We start from the raw sequence: 22,957 nt of genomic DNA on the forward strand, positions 1-22,957 counted from the left end.
ACACCTATCAATCGTGGAGTGCTTGGTGACAGAGGTCTGAGATTAATTACTCATTCACACGCTTCCGAAATCTATAGGTGCGTGACTATGCCACAATCACGTCATTCTAGGTAAAAAGGCATAACGAGGTGTATTTTTTTTGTCTCTAGATTCAACACAGGACAGTACAAACAAACACAACATCAAACACATAGTAGAAGTGCTTACTCCTAATAAGGGGTCATTGGGCAGCACGGGATTAGGAGGGAGGAGAGGCCTGTAATTGAAGGCATATTCTGTAATGAAAAACGAATAAAGGTGGTGCTGAGTACCTAGCCGGGAGGTTAAATGTACTCGAAAAACTCGAGTCAAAACGCATGGGACTTCGCGTTTCCTTGGGATGCTGGGGGTCTCTACTTACAGTTCTCGCAGGTCTGACATGGCATTATACCTATGGAGTCCCTCGTGCGCCCGCAATCAGATCGAGCGTTGAGCCGGCATTAAGACGGCCGCCATCACAGTAGTGAAGGGCGTGGCTGATCTGACGTGCTGACGCGCACGCAGAGGCCCGGGCGTTCACTATGGAAGCCTCACGTGTACAAGCTGTTCAGTTACCATAGTAACATCGTCGTCAGTAAACTATAGACAAAACAGGGTTAGTCTAATGTTCCGTGATAGGCATTGATCGGAACACCAAAGTATCAGCATTCTAGGTGAATGGGGAGAGTAGCGCCCCGTGTAATTGTTTAAGCGGAATGGGAAAGCAGGAAGAACAAGGAGAGTACTACTTGTTGCTGCAGAGAGATCCTCACTTGGGGAAGCCCAAGAGACAGTATACAAGGGATGTCTTAGACTAGCATGGACATAGGAGAACATTACGCGTATTAATAATTTGAAATTTGCAATGACGAACATGACAGGGATAGTCATGATCCACAGGGACAGGTTTTTGAAACTGTTAGAAAAAACTGAAAGATGTTATTTATGCAACCCTGAGTATAGAGGCATTATGAATACTTATAGATGGGAGAGTTTTTTTTACATAACATTTGCCCTTTGAATATTATCATTCAGACCATTGATATGTGTGGACAGTCTATAAACCCATCTTTGTTCTTTTTCATACAGACGTTTCTGTAGATTTGGCCCGGCTGGTAGTTGTTCAATGATAGTCCATATCATGTCGTTGGGTGTGTGGTTCTTCTCTAAAAAGTGGTCCGTCAATCTGGTTGCACTTTTTTTGCAGCGAATGGTGCTGCAGTGTTCGCAGATTCGTTGCTTGATCTTACGGGTGGTCATCCCTACATACTGTTTTTTGCAAATGCATTCGATCAGATAGACAACATTATTGCTATTGCAGTTCGTGTGAGCAATTTGTCTCCATACTTTTCCTTCTTCAAGATCCAATGTCTTAGTGTTTCTCGTCAGGTGGCAAACACAGCAGTTGCCACAGCGATAATGTCCAGTCACATTGGGAAGGCCCCAAATTTCAGTGATGGATTGGTTAGTAGGAACAGTCTTTACTGTAGGCCTGGTTTTTACCAGGGTGTCCTTTAGACTATGCGACTTTTTGAAGGAAAAAAGCGGTTTCTCCCAGTGTAGATTTCCGGAGTTTATAATCGCCCAGTGTTTATTTATACTCCTAGTCACCTGATTAGATATCGCGTTGTATGTAGTTACGCAGGTCAGTGGTATGGAGTTGTTGGCATTCGTTCTTTCTTCAAGAAGTGCCTCTCTTGGTTGGTTCCTGGCCCTTTTCTGGCATTTATTTACAATCTTGTTAGGGTATCCGCGTTTTCGCGACTTTTCGGATAGATCGTTTGCTTGTTCCTTGTATTCAGATAGTTTACTGCAGTTCCTTCTCAATCTGAGGAATTGTCCGTAGGGTATACCTCAAGACGACACCATCCAAGTTCTTGAGAACACCTTGGAGAACACTGATTGGCCACACAAAACCCCAAGAGCCTTTATTCTGGAATGTGCTAAAATGGCTTTAAAATGCAACTACTTCGAATTCGAGGGTACCCTCTACTTACAGACGGGGGGTACATCAATGGGAAGTGTTTTTGCCCCAAGCGTGGCCGGACTTTACGTCCACAACTTTGAACAGAAGTTCATCCTTAATGACAGCAATCCCTTTCGCGAAAATCTGAAACGCTACATCGATGATGTTCTAGCAATTTGGCAGGGACCTACTGAACAATTGGATCAATTCATCTCCTGGATTAACACTTGTGATGGCAACTTGAGATTTACAAACTGCTACGACAAAGAAGAAATTGTGTTTCTGGATGTGGTGATTAGCAAGGAGAATAACCGACTAGAGACCCGTACTCACTACAAACCAACTGCAAAGAATAACCTCTTAAGGTTTGAGAGTTTCCACCCTCGCCCACTTAGGGAAAATTTACCCTACGGACAATTCCTCAGATTGAGAAGGAACTGCAGTAAACTATCTGAATACAAGGAACAAGCAAACGATCTATCCGAAAAGTTGCGAAAACGCGGATACCCTAACAAGATTGTAAATAAATGCCAGAAAAGGGCCAGGAACCAACCAAGAGAGGCACTTCTTGAAGAAAGAACGAATGCCAACAACTCCATACCACTGACCTGCGTAACTACATACAACGCGATATCTAATCAGGTGACTAGGAGTATAAATAAACACTGGGCGATTATAAACTCCGGAAATCTACACTGGGAGAAACCGCTTTTTTCCTTCAAAAAGTCGCATAGTCTAAAGGACACCCTGGTTAAAACCAGGCCTACAGTAAAGACTGTTCCTACTAACCAATCCATCACTGAAATTTGGGGCCTTCCCAATGTGACTGGACATTATCGCTGTGGCAACTGCTGTGTTTGCCACCTGACGAGAAACACTAAGACATTGGATCTTGAAGAAGGAAAAGTATGGAGACAAATTGCTCACACGAACTGCAATAGCAATAATGTTGTCTATCTGATCGAATGCATTTGCAAAAAACAGTATGTAGGGATGACCACCCGTAAGATCAAGCAACGAATCTGTGAACACCGCAGCACCATTCGCTGCAAAAAAAGTGCAACCAGATTGACGGACCACTTTTTAGAGAAGAACCATACACCCAACGACATGATATGGACTATCATTGAACAACTACCAGCCGGGCCAAATCTACAGAAACGTCTGTATGAAAAAGAACAAAGATGGGTTTATAGACTGTCCACACATATCAATGGTCTGAATGATAATATTCAATGGGCAAATGTTATGTAAAAAAAACTCTCCCATCTATAAGTATTCATAATGCCTCTATACTCAGGGTTGCATAAATAACATCTTTCAGTTTTTTCTAACAGTTTCAACAACCTGTCCCTGTGGATCATGACTATCCCTGTCATGTTCGTCATTGCAAATTTCAAATTACTAATACGCGTAATGTTCTCCTATGTCCATGCTAGTCTAAGACATCCCTTGTATACTGTCTCTTGGGCTTCCCCAAGTGAGGATCTCTCTGCAGCAACAAGTAGTACTCTCCTTGTTCTTCCTGCTTTCCCATTCCGCTTAAACAATTACACGGGGCGCTACTCTCCCCATTCACCTAGAATGCTGATACTTTGGTGTTCCGATCAATGCCTATCACGGAACATTAGACTAACCCTGTTTTGTCTATAGTTTACTGACGACGATGGTCCTATGGTAACTGAACAGCTTGTACACGTGAGGCTTCCGTAGTGAACGCCCGGGCCTCTGCGTGCGCGTCAGCACGTCAGATCAGCCACGCCCTTCACTACTGTGATGGCGGCCGTCTTAATGCCGGCTCAACGCTCGATCTGATTGCGGGCGCACGAGGGACTCCATAGGTATAATGCCATGTCAGACCTGCGAGAACTGTAAGTAGAGACCCCCAGCATCCCAAGGAAACGCGAAGTCCCATGCGTTTTGACTCGAGTTTTTCGAGTACATTTAACCTCCCGGCTAGGTACTCAGCACCGCCTTTATTCGTTTTTCATTACAGAATATGCCTTCAATTACAGGCCTCTCCTCCCTCCTAATCCCGTGCTGCCCAATGACCCCTTATTAGGAGTAAGCACTTCTACTATGTGTTTGATGTTGTGTTTGTTTGTACTGTCCTGTGTTGAATCTAGAGACAAAAAAAAATACACCTCGTTATGCCTTTTCACCTAGAATGACGTGATTGTGGCATAGTCACGCACCTATAGATTTTGGAAGCGTGTGAATGAGTAATTAATCTCAGACCTCTGTCACCAAGCACTCCACGATTGATAGGTGTGCCAGGATGTCTAGTCGACAAATCTGCTCCAATATTTTATTTCGATTATTTTGAGCTGCACCATGCACCCTAGAATTAATGCACAACAATAGTCCGCATTAACTCAGTGTGGGATGAACTATGAAGCACAAAGACAGGAGATTTCGTCACTTCACTATGTTGCAGGCTTGTAACGTGTTTTTTTGTGATCAATACTTCTTTTTCTCCACAGGTCTTTTTATTTTTAGGATAACCACTTTCGGGTTATACCTTTGTTGACTTTTTTGCCTGGTTTCACGAATTTGGTAACCTAGGCACAAAGGAATGACGGCACGGCAGGGTGTTAGTGTACCCTGACCACCCATTTCTTTGCTTTGGTCCTGAAGAAAAACCGGTAATTCCCATTACGGTTTGAAACATGTAGACCCTCCACATATAATCCAGATACACTTGGTCATAATTATACCTATTATTGTATCTACACACATATTTTAACATTGTCCAGTAGTCTTAAGAATAAAGTTTTTTCCTAAATAAGCCATACCAGGACAATTTTTAACACACCCACTCTTTTTTCTACATTCATCACCCACATACCAGCTCCACTGTATTTCAGGTGTTGTAGCACACCTTGATGGCACTCGGCCATCGAGGTGGCCCCGATGATGAAGCATGTCACCGACCAGGTCGGTGAGTGAGGGGTTATTAAAAACCAAAGAAGGACTCTCTTCTTTCTGAAATCGAATCGTCCCGCCGAAATCGCTCTGTTGAGCACTTTTCAGGTGGTACTCCTTCCATTGTTTCTTTCCACAGCCCTTGAGAACGTGTGCCGATAGCTATCCGTCGGCTTAATTGCTCTATCATGTGCTTTGTTTTCTCAGCTCATTCTGATTTTGAAATGAATACACAGCGTTATATAACGACATGTCATGTCAGCAATATTTTCATTTGTCAGAGTCATTGGTCCTTAATCATAAATGCCGGGGTTTTTCATTAAGGACACATTCTTTATAGTAGGCATGGAGAGATAGTGGCCCACATGCATCAAGCATTTTTGTAGTCGCAAACGGTGCGATTCCTTAAAATCGGCCGTTTGCGAATGCAAAAGTGCTTTTTGGGATGCATGAAGCAATTTTAGAATTCGTAACATTTTTGCGAGTTCTAAAATTGCGGGTGCTTTTAAGAAGTCGCAGATGTGCGATTTCTTAAAAGCAATGCATCATTACTTTTAAAAGTGTAAATTCGCAATTAGGGTGCCAAATTTACCGAGTGGTTGAACCACTCGGTAAATTTGGAAAAAGTGTTTCCAATGCTGAAAATGTTTTTTTTTTCAGCATTCATGTTTCACACACACATGTCCTTAGGACATGTGTGTGTGAAACATGATGCGAAAAATACATTTCAGGGGTGCATGGGGGGGTCCTTTGGACCCCCCCCCCTGCACCCATGAAATTTTCAAAGTGCCACTCGCAATTTGCTAATGCCTTCCAATTGACTCCTATGGGCCTTTTGGCCCATAGGAATCAATGGATATTGCGAAAATTTACTTAAGAATTCGGTATTCATTTGGGATTCGGTAAAAATTGCGATTTTTACCGAATCACAAATGAATACCGAAAATAATGATGCATAGCATTTTGCACTTCTTAATTTGCGATTCCTTATTTTTCGCAAATTAGGAAGTGCAAAATGTCACAATGATGCATGTGGGCCTAAGTGATTTGCCCAGAACCACAGGATGTTGGGACGCCGAGATTCTAACCTGGCTCCCTAGCTCCAAAGTCAGCAGCTCTAGCCATTACCCACATCCACTCACCACATTTACGTTAGTAGTTGGTTCTGTTTTAGGCGGCGCGAACAGGGGACATGGGCTGGTGCAAGCTGCTTCCTAGCGAGAGCCCAGGCACCTTTTTCTTTGCAAATTAACCACTGCTTTACTCCAATCTATACCACAACAGTCTATGCCACTCTATGCCACTTAACTCTACAATACTCACCTGCACTCTATGCCCTTCCACTCTATAACACTTTAATCCCTCCATGACACTCCATGACATTCTACGCCACTTCGGTCTATGTCACTCTACACCACTTTAGGCCAGCCCATGCCAGTCCACGCCACTCTACGGTCCTCTATGCAACACCACTCTAAGCCACTCTACACCACGCTACAACACTTCACAGCAACCTCCTTTATGCCACTAACGTTTAGCCATGCCGAACAGCATGTATAATATTAATAAATTACGTTGGCAATAGATCTTACATAGGCAATATCTATTGGCTTTGCCAATGCTTGTTTAACGATGGGGTCCTTCAGAAGGCATGTTTCTCTACATTATTGTCTAGCTCTTTGGTTAAGTGCCTGCTCTAAGATTCTCATTTTGCTATGTTCTCTTCCAAACATTTCCTCTTGTTCGTATTCACTGTAAAGTTTGTATGGAACTATGAATTAACAACATACCAAGGACACACTGTTGCCCTGTTTGGAAATCTAGATAGCTTTAGCTTTAAAAATAGCATAGGAGTTGCTCTCTCTCTTTCATTTCATTCAGAAGAACTTGTTGTGGGAGATCAAACACGCTGAGCTCTTAGAACTGGATAATGACTTTTCCAAACAAACCATGCAACATTTGTTATGATAGAATCGAAGTGCGAGAAACGTACTGAGTGGACATCCCATTATATCACAAGCTAATCTACCGTAGTCAGAGACTTTTCTTGGAACTGTCTTGCTAAACGCTCCCTGTCTTAGTCATAGAAAGGAAGGTCAGATTGTGCTGTGTGAACACAGCTGATCACCGAACCACAGCGCAGCCCCATGTGATCTGATTGCTGTGTCATGGTACAAGCTGCCAGTAGTCTTGGGTGTTTCTTACAAAGTCCAACATGCTTTCTTTCACACATGTCTGCAAAGCTGCTCCAATGCAAGGATTTTCAGATCCCTGGGTGAAATGACAATTTGCCTTTTGGTTGTTCCCACTCCTCTGCCAGCGAGATTATTTTTGAAGCAATTTCTTGCAGCCTGGCACCCTCTTGTGGCTTCTGGTGGTGGTGCTGCAAGGCAACTGCCTAGTGGTGCATGGATGTAGCTCAGGCCATGCTGTAGGGTTCGAAGAGACCAAACAGGGGCAGATCCAGGAAAAGAATATGGTGCACTAGTAAGCCGTCCCCATATAAAAGGAGGCAGCCACGCAGCTTCAGAGAGTACGGTGCACACTCTTCCTGCAAAGCTCACCCAATGAACGCCCCCGAACATAGCTTATCCTTGCTGAGCGGAACCTAGAACTCGAACACCGACTTCTATGTTCAGTATCCCCTGACATGGATGCCCCCAGTTCATTATTCAAGGAGCAACATTTTACCAGGGGTAAGCAGCGGGCATCACACCTCATATACCACAAATTGCCAAGAATTGCTACCAACTTGTGAAGATCAGCTTTTTTGCAGTTGCCATGAATTACCAAAATTGTATGAGGGCTAGCATTTTATCACGATGGGCACTGTGCACACCCCACACACACAGGAAACGGCCTTTACAATGTGGGCAGAGCCATGAGTGTCATTTCCCCAAAAGCCCAAGCACCTATGCCTTAACCCGGATATGCGTGGTTAAGGCAGCGCGCGGTGTAGATGTTGGGATGGGCGAGCCCAGGAACAGGAAGGATCGGGCGAGTACGCGGTGAGGTAAGTAGCGCTGGGTCGAGTTTTAGGGGACGGGTAGTTTTTAAGGGTAGGGGTAATTTTTAGGGCTCAGGGTGTTGGGGTAGTTTTTAGGGCTGTGGGGGGGTTGGGGTCGTTTTTAGAACTCGCCGGGGGGGCGGGGGGGGGGGGGGAAGCGGCGGCGGGGGGAGGGCTAGTGTTTAGGCCTTGGTTGGTCGGGTAGTGTTTAGGACTCGGGGTAGTGTTTAGGATCGGGGTAGTTTTAAGGGCTCAGGGGGTTGGGGTCGTTTTTAATGCTCAGGGGGTTGGGTTAGTGTTTAGCGCTCGGGGGAAGTGTCAGGGGGTGTTTAGGGCTGGGGGTTCAGGGTAGTGTTTAGGGCTTAGGTGGATCGGGGTAGTGTTTAAGGCTCAGGGGGTCAGGGAAGTGTTTAGGGCCCGGGGTAGTGTTTAGGGTGTGTGAAGTAGGGTCGTTTTTAGGGCTTATGGGGTTGGGTAGTCTTAAGCGATCAGGGGTGTTGGATAGTGTTTAACGCTCAGGGCGGTCGGGGTAGTGTTTAGGGCTTGAAGGTCAGGGTAGTGTTCAGGGCTCAGGGAGGGTCGGGCAGTGTTTAGGGCTCGGAAGGGTTGGGGTAGTGTTTAGGGCTGAGGAGAGCAGTTTTAAGGGCTCAGGGTGGTCGAGGAAGTATTTAGGGCTCAGGGCTGGGGGTTGGGGTGTGGTCTGTACCTCACATCCCTTTACCACTCATGCCTTTACCACAAAATTGCATTATAAAGGCATGTGTGGTGAAAGCTTGCATGGTAAAGAAATGCATTGTTTAGACACATTTGTTGTTGGGGGCGCATAGTAGAGGCATGCGTAGTTTAGCCATGCATGCCTCTGTCATACTGTGAAACCAAGATGTGTGCTATTCCTAATAGAAGAGGGAGGGAGGTAAATTCCTTACCTGGGGGAGTGCTCCTATAAGGTGCAATGGCCCTCACACAAATATGTAAATTAAAATAATTAGGGGGACAAGCTGTCCCAAAAAGGGGAGGGGTCACTTGGAGACCCCTTCAAGTTTGCAAATGGCTTACCACCAATTTGAAATTGGTAATCTGCAAATATTTTGCGTCTGCATTCCCGGTCACAAAACACCTATACATACCAGTGCCACTCACTATTCGGAATGGACCCCCTTTAAACTCCTGTTCTCAAATTCCCACAATTTCGGACAGTGTTATGCCTGTTCTTTATCACATTACATTTCGAACATTTTTAAAGTATTACATGCTGCTTATGATTACATATGGTTCTTTTTGTCAACTTTTCAGGTATGGCATCTCAGGAAGTGTGAATGTGACTGGTGACGAGGTCAAAAAGCTGGACGTCCTCTCCAATGATTTGGTTATTAACATTCTGAAGTCATCCTACAGCACGTGCGTCCTGGTGTCTGAGGAGAATAAGGAAGCCATTATCATTCCGAAAGACAAGCGGGTCAGTACTGATGCTTTGACTGAGGAACATTCACACTCTGTAGTCAGTACTGATGCTTTCTATGAGGGCGATCCCACTCAGGAGTCAATGAAATGTAAATTACCATAGGACCAGCACAACAAGGCAGACCTATCATTACGAGAGCTGAACTTGCCTAACATTCAGATTCTGCGAATGGTGACATGTTATATACCTATTCACCAGTGCCTTTTACCTTATTGTATTTATTTTTGTGTTTTTGATATGGCATTCTAGGCTCCAAAGAGTGGCAGAGTGCTTTGCCGCAAAGGTAAAGGAGGGTTTACATAATCTGCAAGTAGAAGAGATAAGAAATAATATATACCATAGTATGGAAATTGAGAGCTGCGTAAATATATGCCACTCTCGTCAGTAATACTGAATGCATTTAATTGTTTACATTTAAAATGTATGTGCAGTGGTTTTCAGCAGCGACTGAACATATGCAGAGAGCAACACTACCATAGTAAGGCCTTAGATATATATAGCTAAGCAATAAGCAGCCATTATTGAAATGCAGAGTAGATGAGAGTGGAGTTAGTACATGAAGGAGACCTAGAACTCCCTTGAACCTCTGCACAGTGACACAGAATTGACATATTATGTCTAATAGCAGCAAGTGACGAGTTTTATACCTTTGAAGCCAGCAAGCAGTAGTGCATTAGCAATCCACTAAAAAAGCACACAGAGAGGCAACATACATTTTACAAAAATGCTCAAATGCACAGTAGGTAACACAATCCAGTCTCTTCAATGATGTCAGATATATTCTTTTTAATGGATTCTTGAATCATTCATGGCATGAGATGATCGGACAAAGCAGCCAAAATACAGCTAACGCGTTTTGCCCCAATGGGGCTTCCTCAGGGCACTAATCTGAATCCTCGAGTCTTATAGTGATCACTGGCGTAACAGGTCACCATATTTTATACTTTGCACTGATAAGTGATATCTCTTCCACACCAGTATTTATCACGGAAAGCCCTCAGGCAAGCCCGTCTGCGCCTGTCCGCGGCCGACCGGGGCCAGGGGCTATGACCCCTGCTCCTTTTTCTACACAACTAATAAAATTCAGCCCTGAGGCACTGTACAAACTTAGAGGAAAAGCCCCGCCACCATGCCCAACTATATGCAATTTACTATATCAGAACCTAGCATGCCTGCACTGTGGCCTTCAGACCCCCCCGGTCATCCCAACGACAACTACACAGCGAAGCATCCTCCTACTAAACTGCAGATCCCTCCCCAAGCACACCCATGAAATCTCTCTGCTACTAGAAGAACATAGCCCCGATGTCCTATTCTTAACTGAAACATGGCTCCATCTCGAGTCAGACCCCAACATCGTCCAGGCCCTACCGAAAAGATACCATATCATGCGAAAAGACCGCACAACTGGTAGAGGAGGCGGGCTAGCCATCATCTATAAAGAATGCTATAGCTGCCGCAGCTCCGACCACCCAATATCCTATTGCAAAAGACTTTCTTTCGCCTTAGATTTCTCCCCTACAAGCACCCTATCAGGGATACTCATATACCATCCACCAGGGTCCCCTGGACAGTTCCTCAATTCCTTGCCAGCCTCCATAGCTTCACTCTTCTGGGAGATTTTAATATCCATCTTGACAATGTCCTAGATAACAACGCCTTAGAAACTATCTCCAGTCTTGCTGCTCTACAGCTCCAACAATTAGTGCTAAAACCTACTCATTCCAAGGGCCACCTCCTAGACCCCATTTTTACCAACTGTCCAGACCTCTCAGTGGGAAACCCTCTGACCTTGCCATGGACGGACCACTTTCTAATACCTGCCTCATGGGGATGCATAACCCCATATCAAACACCCAATATAGCCTCTCGGAAGGAACGCAACTGGTCCAAACTTCCCCAAGCCGAATGGGCAACATCTCTAGACTCCTCCAGACCAGCCTTCAATGGGGATCCCTCTATAGCCAATGAGAACTTTAACAACTGGATTCTAAACTCTCTAGGTTCCGTTCTCCCCATCACTATTATTAAACCAAAACGCATCACCAAGAGCGCCCCTGGTATTCCCAGGACCTACGAGACCAAAAACGCCAATGCAAAAAATTAGAGAGAAACTGGCGCTTAGACTACTCCCTCGCTAGAAAAATCGTGTACAGAACTGCAATAAAAACCTATAAAAATGGAATTAGAACTGCGCACGCATCATTTTACGAGAGCAAGATCATCGATGCAGCATCCAAACCGGAGGAAATCTCTAAAATTGCAAAATCCCTTCTGAAACTCCCTGAAAAAATCCACACTCCTCTTAATCCCTAATCTCGTTGTACCGATCTGGCAGAATTCTTCTATAACAAAATACAAACCATATACACCTCCTTCCCCCTCAGTCATGCACCAGCCTCAGAAAGCATCCCTCCTGAGACACAAACCTACACTCCGGCAACACTTGCAAACTTTCCCCTACTTGATCCCTTCACATTAAACTCCATCATGCTTCAAGTAAAATCCGGATCTCCCAACGATCCAGCCTCACCACGTTCTCTGCAAACAGTTACCACACATATCCTAACCACCATTCTAGAACTACTCAATTCCTCGCTAACTACCGGAACTGTCCCGCCTCCATGGAAACGGGCTATGGTCAAGGCTCTCCTAAAAAAAAAACAGCCTAGATCCAAATGTCCCAGGAAACTACCGACCGATATCCCTGTTGCCTTGGCTCAGTAAGATTTTGGAGAAACACGTGAATAAGACTCTGATGGAGTTTCTAGAAACCCATCAACTACTTGATCCGACTCAAACAGGTTTCCGACCTATGCACGGAACTGAGACTGCCCTTATCAATGTCACAGAAGAGGCAAGGAAGATCACGGATCAGAGAGGTATGGCAGCCATCATCCTGCTAGACCTTAGTGCCGCCTTCGACACTGTAAATCACAGGATTCTATTACAGTGGCTGATCAACCTATGAGTATCATCAACAGCACTCTCATGGTTCGAATCATACCTGAAGGAGCAATCCTTCCAAGTGTTTGAGGATGACACTGCTTCCATTAGTAAACCTCTCGACTGCGGGGTACCGCAAGGTTCCTCCTTAAGTCCCACACTTTTCAATATATACATGAGCCCCCTCGCTGAGATCGTCCGTCCCTTTGGGTTAAAGATAGTCACCTATGCGGACGATACTCAGCTAGTGGTGGCTCTCAGCCACTCTCACAACATCCCCAATCGTCTGAGGGACTGCTTGGAGGCAGTGACCTCCTGGATGACATCCTCCTGTCTCAAGCTAAACGGAGACAAAACAGAGCTAATGCTACTAGGCCACCGCGTCACTCTCAACATCGATCACCTCTGGCCCACTTGTCTTGGATCCCCCCCTGTGCCCAAAGACACCATCAAGAGCCTTGGCATCTGATTGGACAAGTCCCTCAATTTCAAGTACCAAGCAGCAAAGCTATCAGCCACCTGCTTTGGCCTACTCAGGATCATCCGAAAAATCATGCCCCTCCTTCCCTTTAACGCCAGACGGATGATGATCCAAGGCCTAATCCTTTCACGTCTGGACTTTGGAAATGCCCTCTATCTAGGGGCGCCACAGTCCACTCTGTATAAACTACAGGTTATTCAGAATTGTGCAGCACGCACACTACTCCAGATCCCACGTCGGATCTCAGTTCATTCAGAACTCAGAAAGCTTCATTGGCTCCCTGTTGAAGACAGAATTATATTCAAGGGCCTGTGCATTGCACATAGAGCATTTTGGAAATCAGGCGCCACAATCAGTCACACCCTTGTCACACCTTACCAGCCAATTAGACAGCTAAGGTCTACCTCCTCTCATCTCCTCACAATACCCAGAATCAAGAAAGCTAGATGTGGTGGACGTTCCTTCTCCCACAACACGCCCAAACTCTGGAACTCCCTGCCCCCTCACCTGCGCGCAGAACACAACCTACTGCCCTTCAGAAAAAAGCTAAAAACTCAGCTGTTTAACAACTAGAACAGGCTCCCCTTGTCCCCTCACTTGCGTTTGTATGCAGCGCTAGGACGCCTCAGGGTAGCTACCGTGCTCTATAAATGTTCTTTTCATTTCATTTCATCTCAGTCCTCTATGGACTGAGGCGTGCTTCGACTTGCGGATTACGTAGGAGCACTTTTGTGAGAACTATGTGTAGTGCAGGAAGTGTAGTGGAGCAGACCAAAGTGAGTATACAAATATCCAGCTAGTGGGCGAAATTATTTTATTCTTGCTCTTTCTCGGTATGGGCTAAAAACGGGGTAAAATACTTGAAAACCTAGCTGTAATGGGTTAGGTGTGCCTAGTATTGGTCAACATGTTTCGAATGTTACCCAGTGCTCTTCGTCAGGACTACACAGGGACCAGCCCTGTATACGCCACTCCTAAGTAACCTTAATAAGGTGAAAAAAGGATATTAAATGACGCTGCAACTAATAAGCATGCGTTTGTAAATACATACGATTGAACAATATCACGTAAAAAAAAAAGAGCAAACATAGTTAAGGCAACCTAAGCCCCTATATTCACTATTAGGATTGACAGTAATATATCATGTTGGTACACACAAGTCTCATCCATGGTGCGTAAATAACCTTTCATAATGCCTGGTTCGGATTTAGAAAAGCTGTCTATCACACTAGTTTTGCATGCTGCCTAATCAAATTGTGGTTAGCATGTGATTTAAAAACATCAACACACAGTGGAAAACGACACACAAATAACACACAAATATTACATACTTAGTAGGTTGCAAAATTGTGCCCCATGGACTGGGAGGGGCTGTGGGTCTCTCCAATACCTAAAACGAGTGAAGGAGAGAGAAAAAAAACTCTGGCAAGGTTCTCTACCCGATGTTGTTGTTCTGACACTTAGATTTGCTCGGCCTAATACGAAGTTGGACATTATAGGGGTGACAATGGACATCTCTGTGGGGCTCCAAATGAAATCTGTTTTAATGATAATAAGTAAGAGCCCATTAGAACTTATTGACTTCTGTGGCATTACAGCACCGCATGCGGGCTAGCTCATGTGCAAATTTTTCTAAGGAACTCCAAACCGTATACTGGTCCTGAAAATATAGGCACAGAGCAACTATCCTTCCATCTTTCCTCTTAACCAATTCCTACCCCTGATGTCTTTCTGAAGGGGGACAGAGACTTCCTGAACCACAAGGAATATCTTGACCAATCCTTTGAGAGAACACTACACACTGCTCTACTAGGGCTCCATCTAGTATTAATATTGGCAGATCTAAACTACTCTGACTCTTCTTCTTCACGGTGAATTGTACCTGTGAATTGAAACTCTCCTTCATCTTCTGGGGTCTCCACCAATTCATCTATGAAGCTTTGCAAGGATGGTCCTTCTCCTAAGTCGGATTCATCATCTCAGTGGTACTGCAAGAAATGATTGTCACCGACTCAGGAAACCACTGTCACCGAGTACAAGATGGGTTAATTTAAATGTGGCTATGACACCCAGAGTCATTTCAGCAACAGGAGGATTCTTAGGCTTTTCAGTAAGTTGTGACAGTAGGTCAGCAGTCCAAAGACTGAGGATTCCATTTAGAAGTTGGCATTAAAAGGAGATGAGCCAAAAATCAGCACACTCAAAGACCTCCCACCTGAGTTTCCGACATCAGAGCCTCAGCTGGCTCCATGGTCAAAAACGCTGCATCGGTAGGCCCGCCTGTTAAAAAAACCCTAGCCCACCAGGGACATTGCCTTTTTGTTTTGCAATAAAAACATAACACTTTCAGAGTTTATTTCTGTAAAACAAAAAAGTCATGACTGGGCTGCCACTAAATGGTGACCCAGCCATGCTGACAGTTTTCTTAAAGTGCTCCCACAATGTCAGGGGCAGCACCTTCGGCTAAAACTCCATGCCGGGGCTCTATGTATAGGTTTAGAACAATATTTTTTTCACAACCTTTCATTATTGTAAGGTTGCTACAAAAAGGTTCCTTTGGGTAATAATACATTCTTATTAATATTACCATCACCAATCGCCGTTACATTTCAAGATCCGAGTTTGTGTTTCTCCACACCAAGCAGATGTCATCTATACTGGTAATTCCCTGGATGGTAAGTGACTCCTACCCCTAGTAGCTCTCCATTGCTAAGTAACATTTACTATACATTGATTTACACACTTGCATGATTCATTGTCTCTGTATAATGTGTGTGATGTAAAGCACTCTGACGCCTCACATTGGGATGACTAGCGCTATAAAAGAAATTAAGTAAAAGTGAAAGCAGATTATGGAGAGATGAGGGGCACTGTTAGAGGGTGGTAATGAGGGGATCCGTTAAGGTTATTGGGGGCGGGGCACCAAGAAAGATTGTCCAGCCCTGGATCTGAGTTTCTGAATGACAGCACACTCTAGACCAAGCGAACTTTCAACCAAACGAAGTCAAGATCTGCCCACACCTCACTTTCTGCACTGAGCATGTTTTTGACTTCTACACCTTACTTGCAGCAAAAAATGCAGGACTTAAAACATTTGCATCTTTCAGGAATCCACATGTGAATTGCTGACAACCAATGAAATATTTTTTTGTGAATTGGGTCCAAAAAACCGACTGGCCATGCTCATGGTTAACTCACAATTGGTTTCCATGAACCGGCTGACCATATGCCAAAAGGAATGCCTCACGTAAGTGACATAACAAAGTAGCTCTGCACACTACAACGTGTAAACATTATTAGTAAAGGTCATTCCAGGCATTAGGGCTCTACTCTGTGGAACTGCTCCCCTCTGCTTCTCTCTCTCCAGATGCTATCCTCATGAAGTATCAGGAAGGCTCAGACGTTTCTGGTTGTACTTCTATTTCTCACATTGTTCTAATCTACCACCCCTCCTTGACCAGTTTGAGTAATTTCCCTTCCCTCATTACCCCTGTGAATCTGCCTGAGGGCCTGTGCATCAGCATATGCACTTCTGAAGGCTTATGCATCAGCATATGCACTAAGCACATGAGCAATAAATAAACACATTGAGACATTGAATACTTGCTACAGAGTCCAGATCATTAGATCTGTATAGCAGCCAGATTGAGCATATTTGTTCCATAAATATATGACATTTATATAGCAGACCTTTGAGGGTGTCTCTCAGTTCTCCATCTATTTAAGTACTGGTATCTGTTACAGGTCCCTACCATTGGATTTTATTACACGTGACAATGATCTGTGATAGTGTATAGGCAGGGAAAGTGTGAAGTGTGCGAATAATATTAAGACAAGCACCCTACAATGTCTATCTGACTAGCAAATAATGGTATGCATTATAAAGTGTATAACATCCTTTAATATTGTAAATCACTTAAATGAAGATAAGTACTTAGTACTTTACCAAGAGTTGGCATCTCTGGTCTCTGACTATGAGCTACTAACTGGGTCAGGCAGTGAGGCACTGTATTACCAGACATACTGATGCCATGCACCTTATTCCTAATACTAGCTCTTTTCCCATGCCTCTGTGCCAGCTGGTACATGATATTAAAGGTTCTATTTTCCAATATAACTCTTCTCTGAGTGGAAGGAAGACACCAGATTGCCCCCTTTCTCCCTCTGTAGAAAAACACAAAGGGTGGAAAGAATAGCCTCTGTGTGTGTTGACCACTCTTCAGAATGTCTGCACCAACCATGGAACTGACCTTTAAACGGCAGAGTGAGCCTTATCGAAGGCAATACTTATCCACTGACCATTGCGGGGCCTGGTGTATTACTATTGTAGCGGATGCGGACCTGTATCTTTAACTACCGTAGAACACAGGCTATTAGGTAGGTCTGAACATGGCAAGATGATCTACAGCTCTAGGGTCATAAAATAGGATCCCTAGTTCCAGTATCTATACCCTTCCAGATAAAACTGGACTAAAGACAGGAGTGTCTTTTCTGTAGGATAAGAATTTGCTTCCAGTCAATGCCTTCAGTTTATGCTTGGTCTCTACCTTCTCTATATCTCAGCAGGCCATTTCCCTTTAGGCCTGGTGCTTCTTCCAGGCCAACAGGGCTCAAAACAGTGGCTCCTCTTCAAAATTCAGTCAACTCTGTCACTTTCAGTCAACTTTTATAGTCCTCTATTAATGTACTAGTACATACAAGAGCACTCTCACATCAGGTTCAAAGTAACAACCTACTTGCAAGCTGCCCCATGTTACAGTGTCGCCCATTCCAACTAACCTCTGAAGTCATGTTTAATTGAATTATCCCCATCTGCTCGCAGCATGGACATTGAAGCAAGGGGCAGTGAATTTGACATCAGAACCATCTGACCTCCCTCACAGCATTGGATCTTTATCACACCTTTAGCCCCTCAACCGCCTCCTATTTGTTGCTGAGGGGTTAGGAGATGGCCAAGGTGGGGAAGCTACGGACTGTTGACAGGGACCTAGAGATTCCTTAAGCACCCTCCATGACCACCCGGCTCAGAGACAGCACCGATTATGCCATAAGTACCCCCATAACCAGCCTCTTTCAAGGTTTCTTTAAACTCCATTCTTGCTACTCCATCTGCTGCTTAAGTCAGATTCCTTCTGAACGTGGTCGTACAGCCTGCAATCTTATTCCAATCGTTCTTGACTACCTCTGTCTGCCATGGAGTTAAAACAGTCGATGACCTGCCCCGCCAGCATGTTTTGCTCCCTCCCCTTGGCCCTCCATGCTGATTTCTGCTCTCTGATGCCCTTCTGTATGTACCATTGCTGCGCTCCACTGGGATTAAGGATGCCAGATTTTTTCATATTTTCCATGTTTCAGAGACTCTGATAATTCTTGTACCTGCATAAGAGGAGTCCTCTGTTGTGCTTTCATCAGCACTTGCCTTTTTACCACTTCTTCTGTATTGATGGAAACATCAATCGGGACATGCCATTCTTCTTGGATGCATCAGTGCTTCTTAGGCTGTTGACTACCATATTAACTTCCAATGCCTTCCAACATAAAGGCCAATACAGAGAGCACCTCTCAGTGTCTTTCCTCTTCACTGCAGGAATCACACCTTCAGTAGGATTCTCACACACCCTGCCCTGTTGCTTAGGGTACCCTGACTGCCCATCTGCAATTTTACAACTCCATTCTACTTTGACACCTTAGATTTTCTGTGCTGGGTGTTACTCTCTTGTTCTTGCTGTTAGGTTGGCTAAATGGATTCATTCATTCCTCACCCTAATGTCTCTATGGGTGATTTTAGATCAGGTCAAGGGTGGTGGCACTTCCACACCCCAGAGAGTGATTATCAGTCTCAAAACCCAGAAATGTCCACTATTTTCAGAAGTACTCATTGGGTTCAGTGGAAGCAGAAGCCGATGTTTCCAGTGCTCACCCATATCTCAGTATCTTGGCACGTAAGGGAAATTTTCCTGGCATAATTACTAGGACAAAGTCACAGAAAGAATAGATTATGACTTTTCACAATAATTAGTCGAAAAGTTAGATGTACATGGTGTGTAATTGAACAAAAGTGCATAACAAGACACACAATCGTAACATTCATGATCCTAGACTTTACAGTGTTCAATAAGAGTTGCATTCTCATAAACATTTGCATATAAATCAGCCAAAAGTACATGCAAGGGCTGAAGCGGTAGATCACTGATCCCAAGAGCTAGTGAGGTAAACACTTCTTGTACTTGAAGCTTCAAGAAAGGGTTTGTGACCTAGTTGCGTCCACTGTTGACGGAAGAAACTGACCCTCATTCCTCATATGATATCCCTCTGCTATTGTTCTATAGTAATACTGAGGCAGCTCAAAGGGTATTTACAAAATGAAAGAATCACTAGCTTTGTAAGCGTGTGAGTGATCACAGATATTTAAATCTCATTGACCAAAGTGTTTCTAACATTGATGAATACTTCGACTCATGGGTAGTACACAGGCTTCAATCTGTGATTTTTCGACCGCGCTCACCATTACCCTGTAGGGCATATCATGGAGATGCAACAACATGCCGTGTCTATGGCCATTCCACAATTCAAACTGTGGGGTTTTGGAGGGAATGTTTGTGTCAGCTAATTTGAGGATGATGTATTAATTCATGGTTAGATAGAGGAAAACCATGATGACTGAGTACATACAGTATTGACAAAACTTGCAAGTTATTGACTTGCTAACAAGAGAAAGAAATGCCATCTAGAAATGCAGAATGTGACAAACATTAGACAAAAACAGGATTTGATCAGAGGAACGGTTGGTGCTGATGGTGATGAAGATAGAGCCTCCCGTGGACAAGGATCAGCTATGGTCATGTATATTGTTTTCATCTGAGAGTAAAAAGATGAGATGTTTGATGCAATCAGGGTGGAATTATGAGTTAGATGAAAACTTTTGGAGTGAGTTTGAAAATATGAGAAGTATAAAGTTTTCCCCATTCAGGTTGTCATTCGATATTGAATTGTTCAGTCATTAATTCAGATACCAGTACGCATTGTATTGGAGCTGTTCTGAGTCACATCCAAGGAGAGAAGAAAGTGTGCATTTTATTCATGACAAAGGTTTGGAGGGAGGTAAAGACGAGCTATTTCCTCATTTAGTGCGAAGCAGCACCAGTGATATTTAGTTAATACGCGTAGGATGTGTAGTATAAGGTATACACAATTCAGAAGCCATTTGTGCATTTTCATACCACAAAGGTAATAGGATCAGTGGCTCAAAGAATTTCTTTGTGAAACTGTAATTTCCATGATTGCAACTTTAGTAGGGTGTGTGTGGTAGAAAAGGCAATGGCTGGGTGGAATGTGACCGTAAGACGTCAGTAGGAACTGTACACATGTTGAGATGTATTTTCCTTGCAGATGAAGAGGTGAAAGAGGTGAAGCACATCAGACGATTTCCAAAATATAGAATTCTTAAATAATGGTTGGTTCAAAGTGAAAATTAAGGGCTGGAACTCTAAGTTTAGGGTGAAGAGCATGTTAGTCCTGACACAGATGATATAGATGAGACTAGCAGGTTTGGTACACAAATATCATATTGTGAGGAAGGTATACGTATGTGGTTATGTACGGTAAAATGGTGACCTGGGTGGAATTAGAATTTGGGTATGTTGATAAAGAATATAAAGTATGTAGGAGAGGTGATGTTGTGCAAGCAAAAGGGAGTACCAACTCTCTATCTGTCAGAGTCTCTGGCCAATCCATGATGCAAACTGGGACTAAATATCTTGAATCTATATGAGATTTTGGTAGATATGTTTTGTTATGTGATAGTACTGACTGAAAAACATTTAACATGGCCAGAAGTAGAGCATTCCACGGAGGTGTCTACAGAATGTGTAAGAAGCTTCTTAGGAAGAGTGGTGAGGTCCTAGGGATGACCTTGTGACCCACAATGCTGAGTAATTTGCCATAAAAATGTATGACTTTGTATCATCCTAGAGTCAATGGTTTGGTGGCGAGTACTAGTAGACAGTCTGCAGTTTGTGGAGCCGAGTGGGTGGCCATGCACAATGGTTGCAGAGGAGATAATGTAAGCAAACCGCAATAAGAACCATTCAACTAGTGTTTTTTTAAATTTTTTTAAGCTAAACGTAAGATAAGCATTATGTAAATTACATTAGAAGTGTAAACAAAACATAAATCGGCATTCTAAAAAAAAAAGGACTGACAATTAAATCTGATATGGAAGAAAAACAATCATAACCAACATTTTGGAAGAAACAATAAAGCCCTCCCCCATCAAAAAAAAGTGAGAGAAAGAAAGATAAGAGAGAAAAAAAAACATGAGGAAAGAGCATGTATCCTAGAACCACGAGAAAGAGAATTGTGAATGAGCAGCGCCTTACTCCCATAAGAGATCGATCCAGATCCGATTAAATTTGAGCCAAAAGCGCTGCTTTAGCGAAAACGAGTTCCATCTCGTAGACCTGTCTAAGTAATACCTATAACTCACTAACACTAGGGCTGACATTATCTATCCAGACTCTAGCAATGCATAAACGGGCACAGGCTATATAATAATAGTTGCCAACAGACTCATGTCACCGGCTGGCTCGCTTCTAATCCCTAAAAATATTTCTTTCTGAGTGAGCTGAAAATCTGAGCCGAAAAGCGACCTGAGGATCCTAGAGACCACACTCCAAAACCCATCAAGTCTTGGACAGTCAACGAATTTGTGCCTGAGATCTGTGGCAAATAGATGGCATTTCGGACAAAATTATTTTTCGGAACATCGGGAGGCCCACTTAGATATAATCTCAGGTGTGTAGTATAATATATATACTTCCAGATGCTGTGTTGGATTCCACCCAGCCCAAGCACTGCAGGAACGAAGTATGCACCAGTCCCCTTCCCCTGCCCACTGGCCACTCACAAGATAACCACTATGAGTGAGCCAATGAACCTGAAAAGAGGGTGGTATTTGAGGAAACACCAAGTCTTCCACCCTTATATAACGGTAGGACACAGCTCCCTCCTCCACGCTTCTGCACCAGTGGGCAGCGCAGGCTTTGCTTCGTGAAGGCACTGGGCACAGGAAAAGAAAGAGTAGGCAATTCAAGATAACAACTCTTGAATCGACAGGCCAATCAGGAGCTCACTTGCACTATGTCCTTCGTTTTCGCTATCAGTTTACAAGGGAAAAAAGGACTGTGACAAACTATGTCTTTATGCCAAAAAAAACCTTCGTTTGCTAAAAAGGGGAAAAGGGACTAATTACAGGCACTCGGGAACACCGAGAATCCCAGCGTTCGAGAACTGAGCCCTTCGCGGAATGACCCGAAACGTCACTTCCGCCTAAACGATGTAGAGCGGCGTCTAAGTGAAGACGCGCTGGAAGCAAGCCACACGCTACGAAAACTCCTAGCGTCCTATTTCCTTAACATCAAACACAAGGGCACGAAATTAACAACAATACCTGGCGAACGGGAGCCCCCGAACACCAATAACGAACGCTGGGAGAAGGACAAGGGGGGGAAGGAATTACGAAAAACAGGACGGGAAACTAACTCACTACGGAAGGGAAAGGGGATACAAGCAGGGGAGGCAAAAGCAGGAACAAAAACTCCTCTCACGAGCCAGTGAGAAAGGAGGGGGAAAAAATATCCAGAACAGCAGGTAACGTCCAGCCAACAGCGACCAGGAGAGCAGGATACCAGAATCCATACAATGGCAATATCAAGCAAAGAGACAAAGGTAGGACCAACCTTTATCCCACTGCCCACAGGTCATGTGATGTCAGTACATGGTCACAAAGAGAGGACTAGACCCAAACCCTAACATGCTGTTGTAACTTTAAGTTAACCGATGTTACCCTTTGGTCTAATACTTCCATAGACTCCTGTATGTCCTCTACCGTTATTTTAGCCCGTAGGACCCGACTTAGTTTATCCGCTATTTGTAGACAATCATCACTGGCGCTAGCCAGGAATTTCTGCTAAGCTAAGCCGATAGCCCCACGGCCGAAACGTGCATATATTCTGACCAGCATTTCCGACGGACTTGACATTGTTAAAAACTTTTTGCCGCGTATATAAAAGTGCCTAACCTGTAAGTATTTGAAAAATTTATTTTGCAAAAGACCAAACTCTTCTTTAAGCACGGCAAAAGAGCGAAAGCCCC

At 44.0% G+C, this 22,957-nt stretch overlaps 1 protein-coding gene across 2 annotated transcripts in view; it reads left to right on the forward strand.

Annotated features, from left to right (window-relative positions):
• The window catches only part of LOC144819553 (fructose-1,6-bisphosphatase isozyme 2), a 415,645-nt gene that overhangs the window by 41,441 nt on the left and 351,247 nt on the right, over positions 1 to 22,957 (forward strand). For both annotated transcript variants that reach the window (XM_078677393.1, XM_078677392.1), the window contains exon 2: positions 9,210 to 9,372. In XM_078677393.1, the coding sequence (XP_078533519.1) occupies positions 9,210 to 9,372 (163 nt within the window). The remainder of the gene's footprint in view (positions 1 to 9,209; positions 9,373 to 22,957) is intronic.

The sequence above is a fragment of the Lissotriton helveticus genome, chromosome 2_1, assembly GCF_964261635.1.
Source record: "Lissotriton helveticus chromosome 2_1, aLisHel1.1, whole genome shotgun sequence".
Lineage (NCBI taxonomy): Eukaryota > Metazoa > Chordata > Amphibia > Caudata > Salamandridae > Lissotriton > Lissotriton helveticus.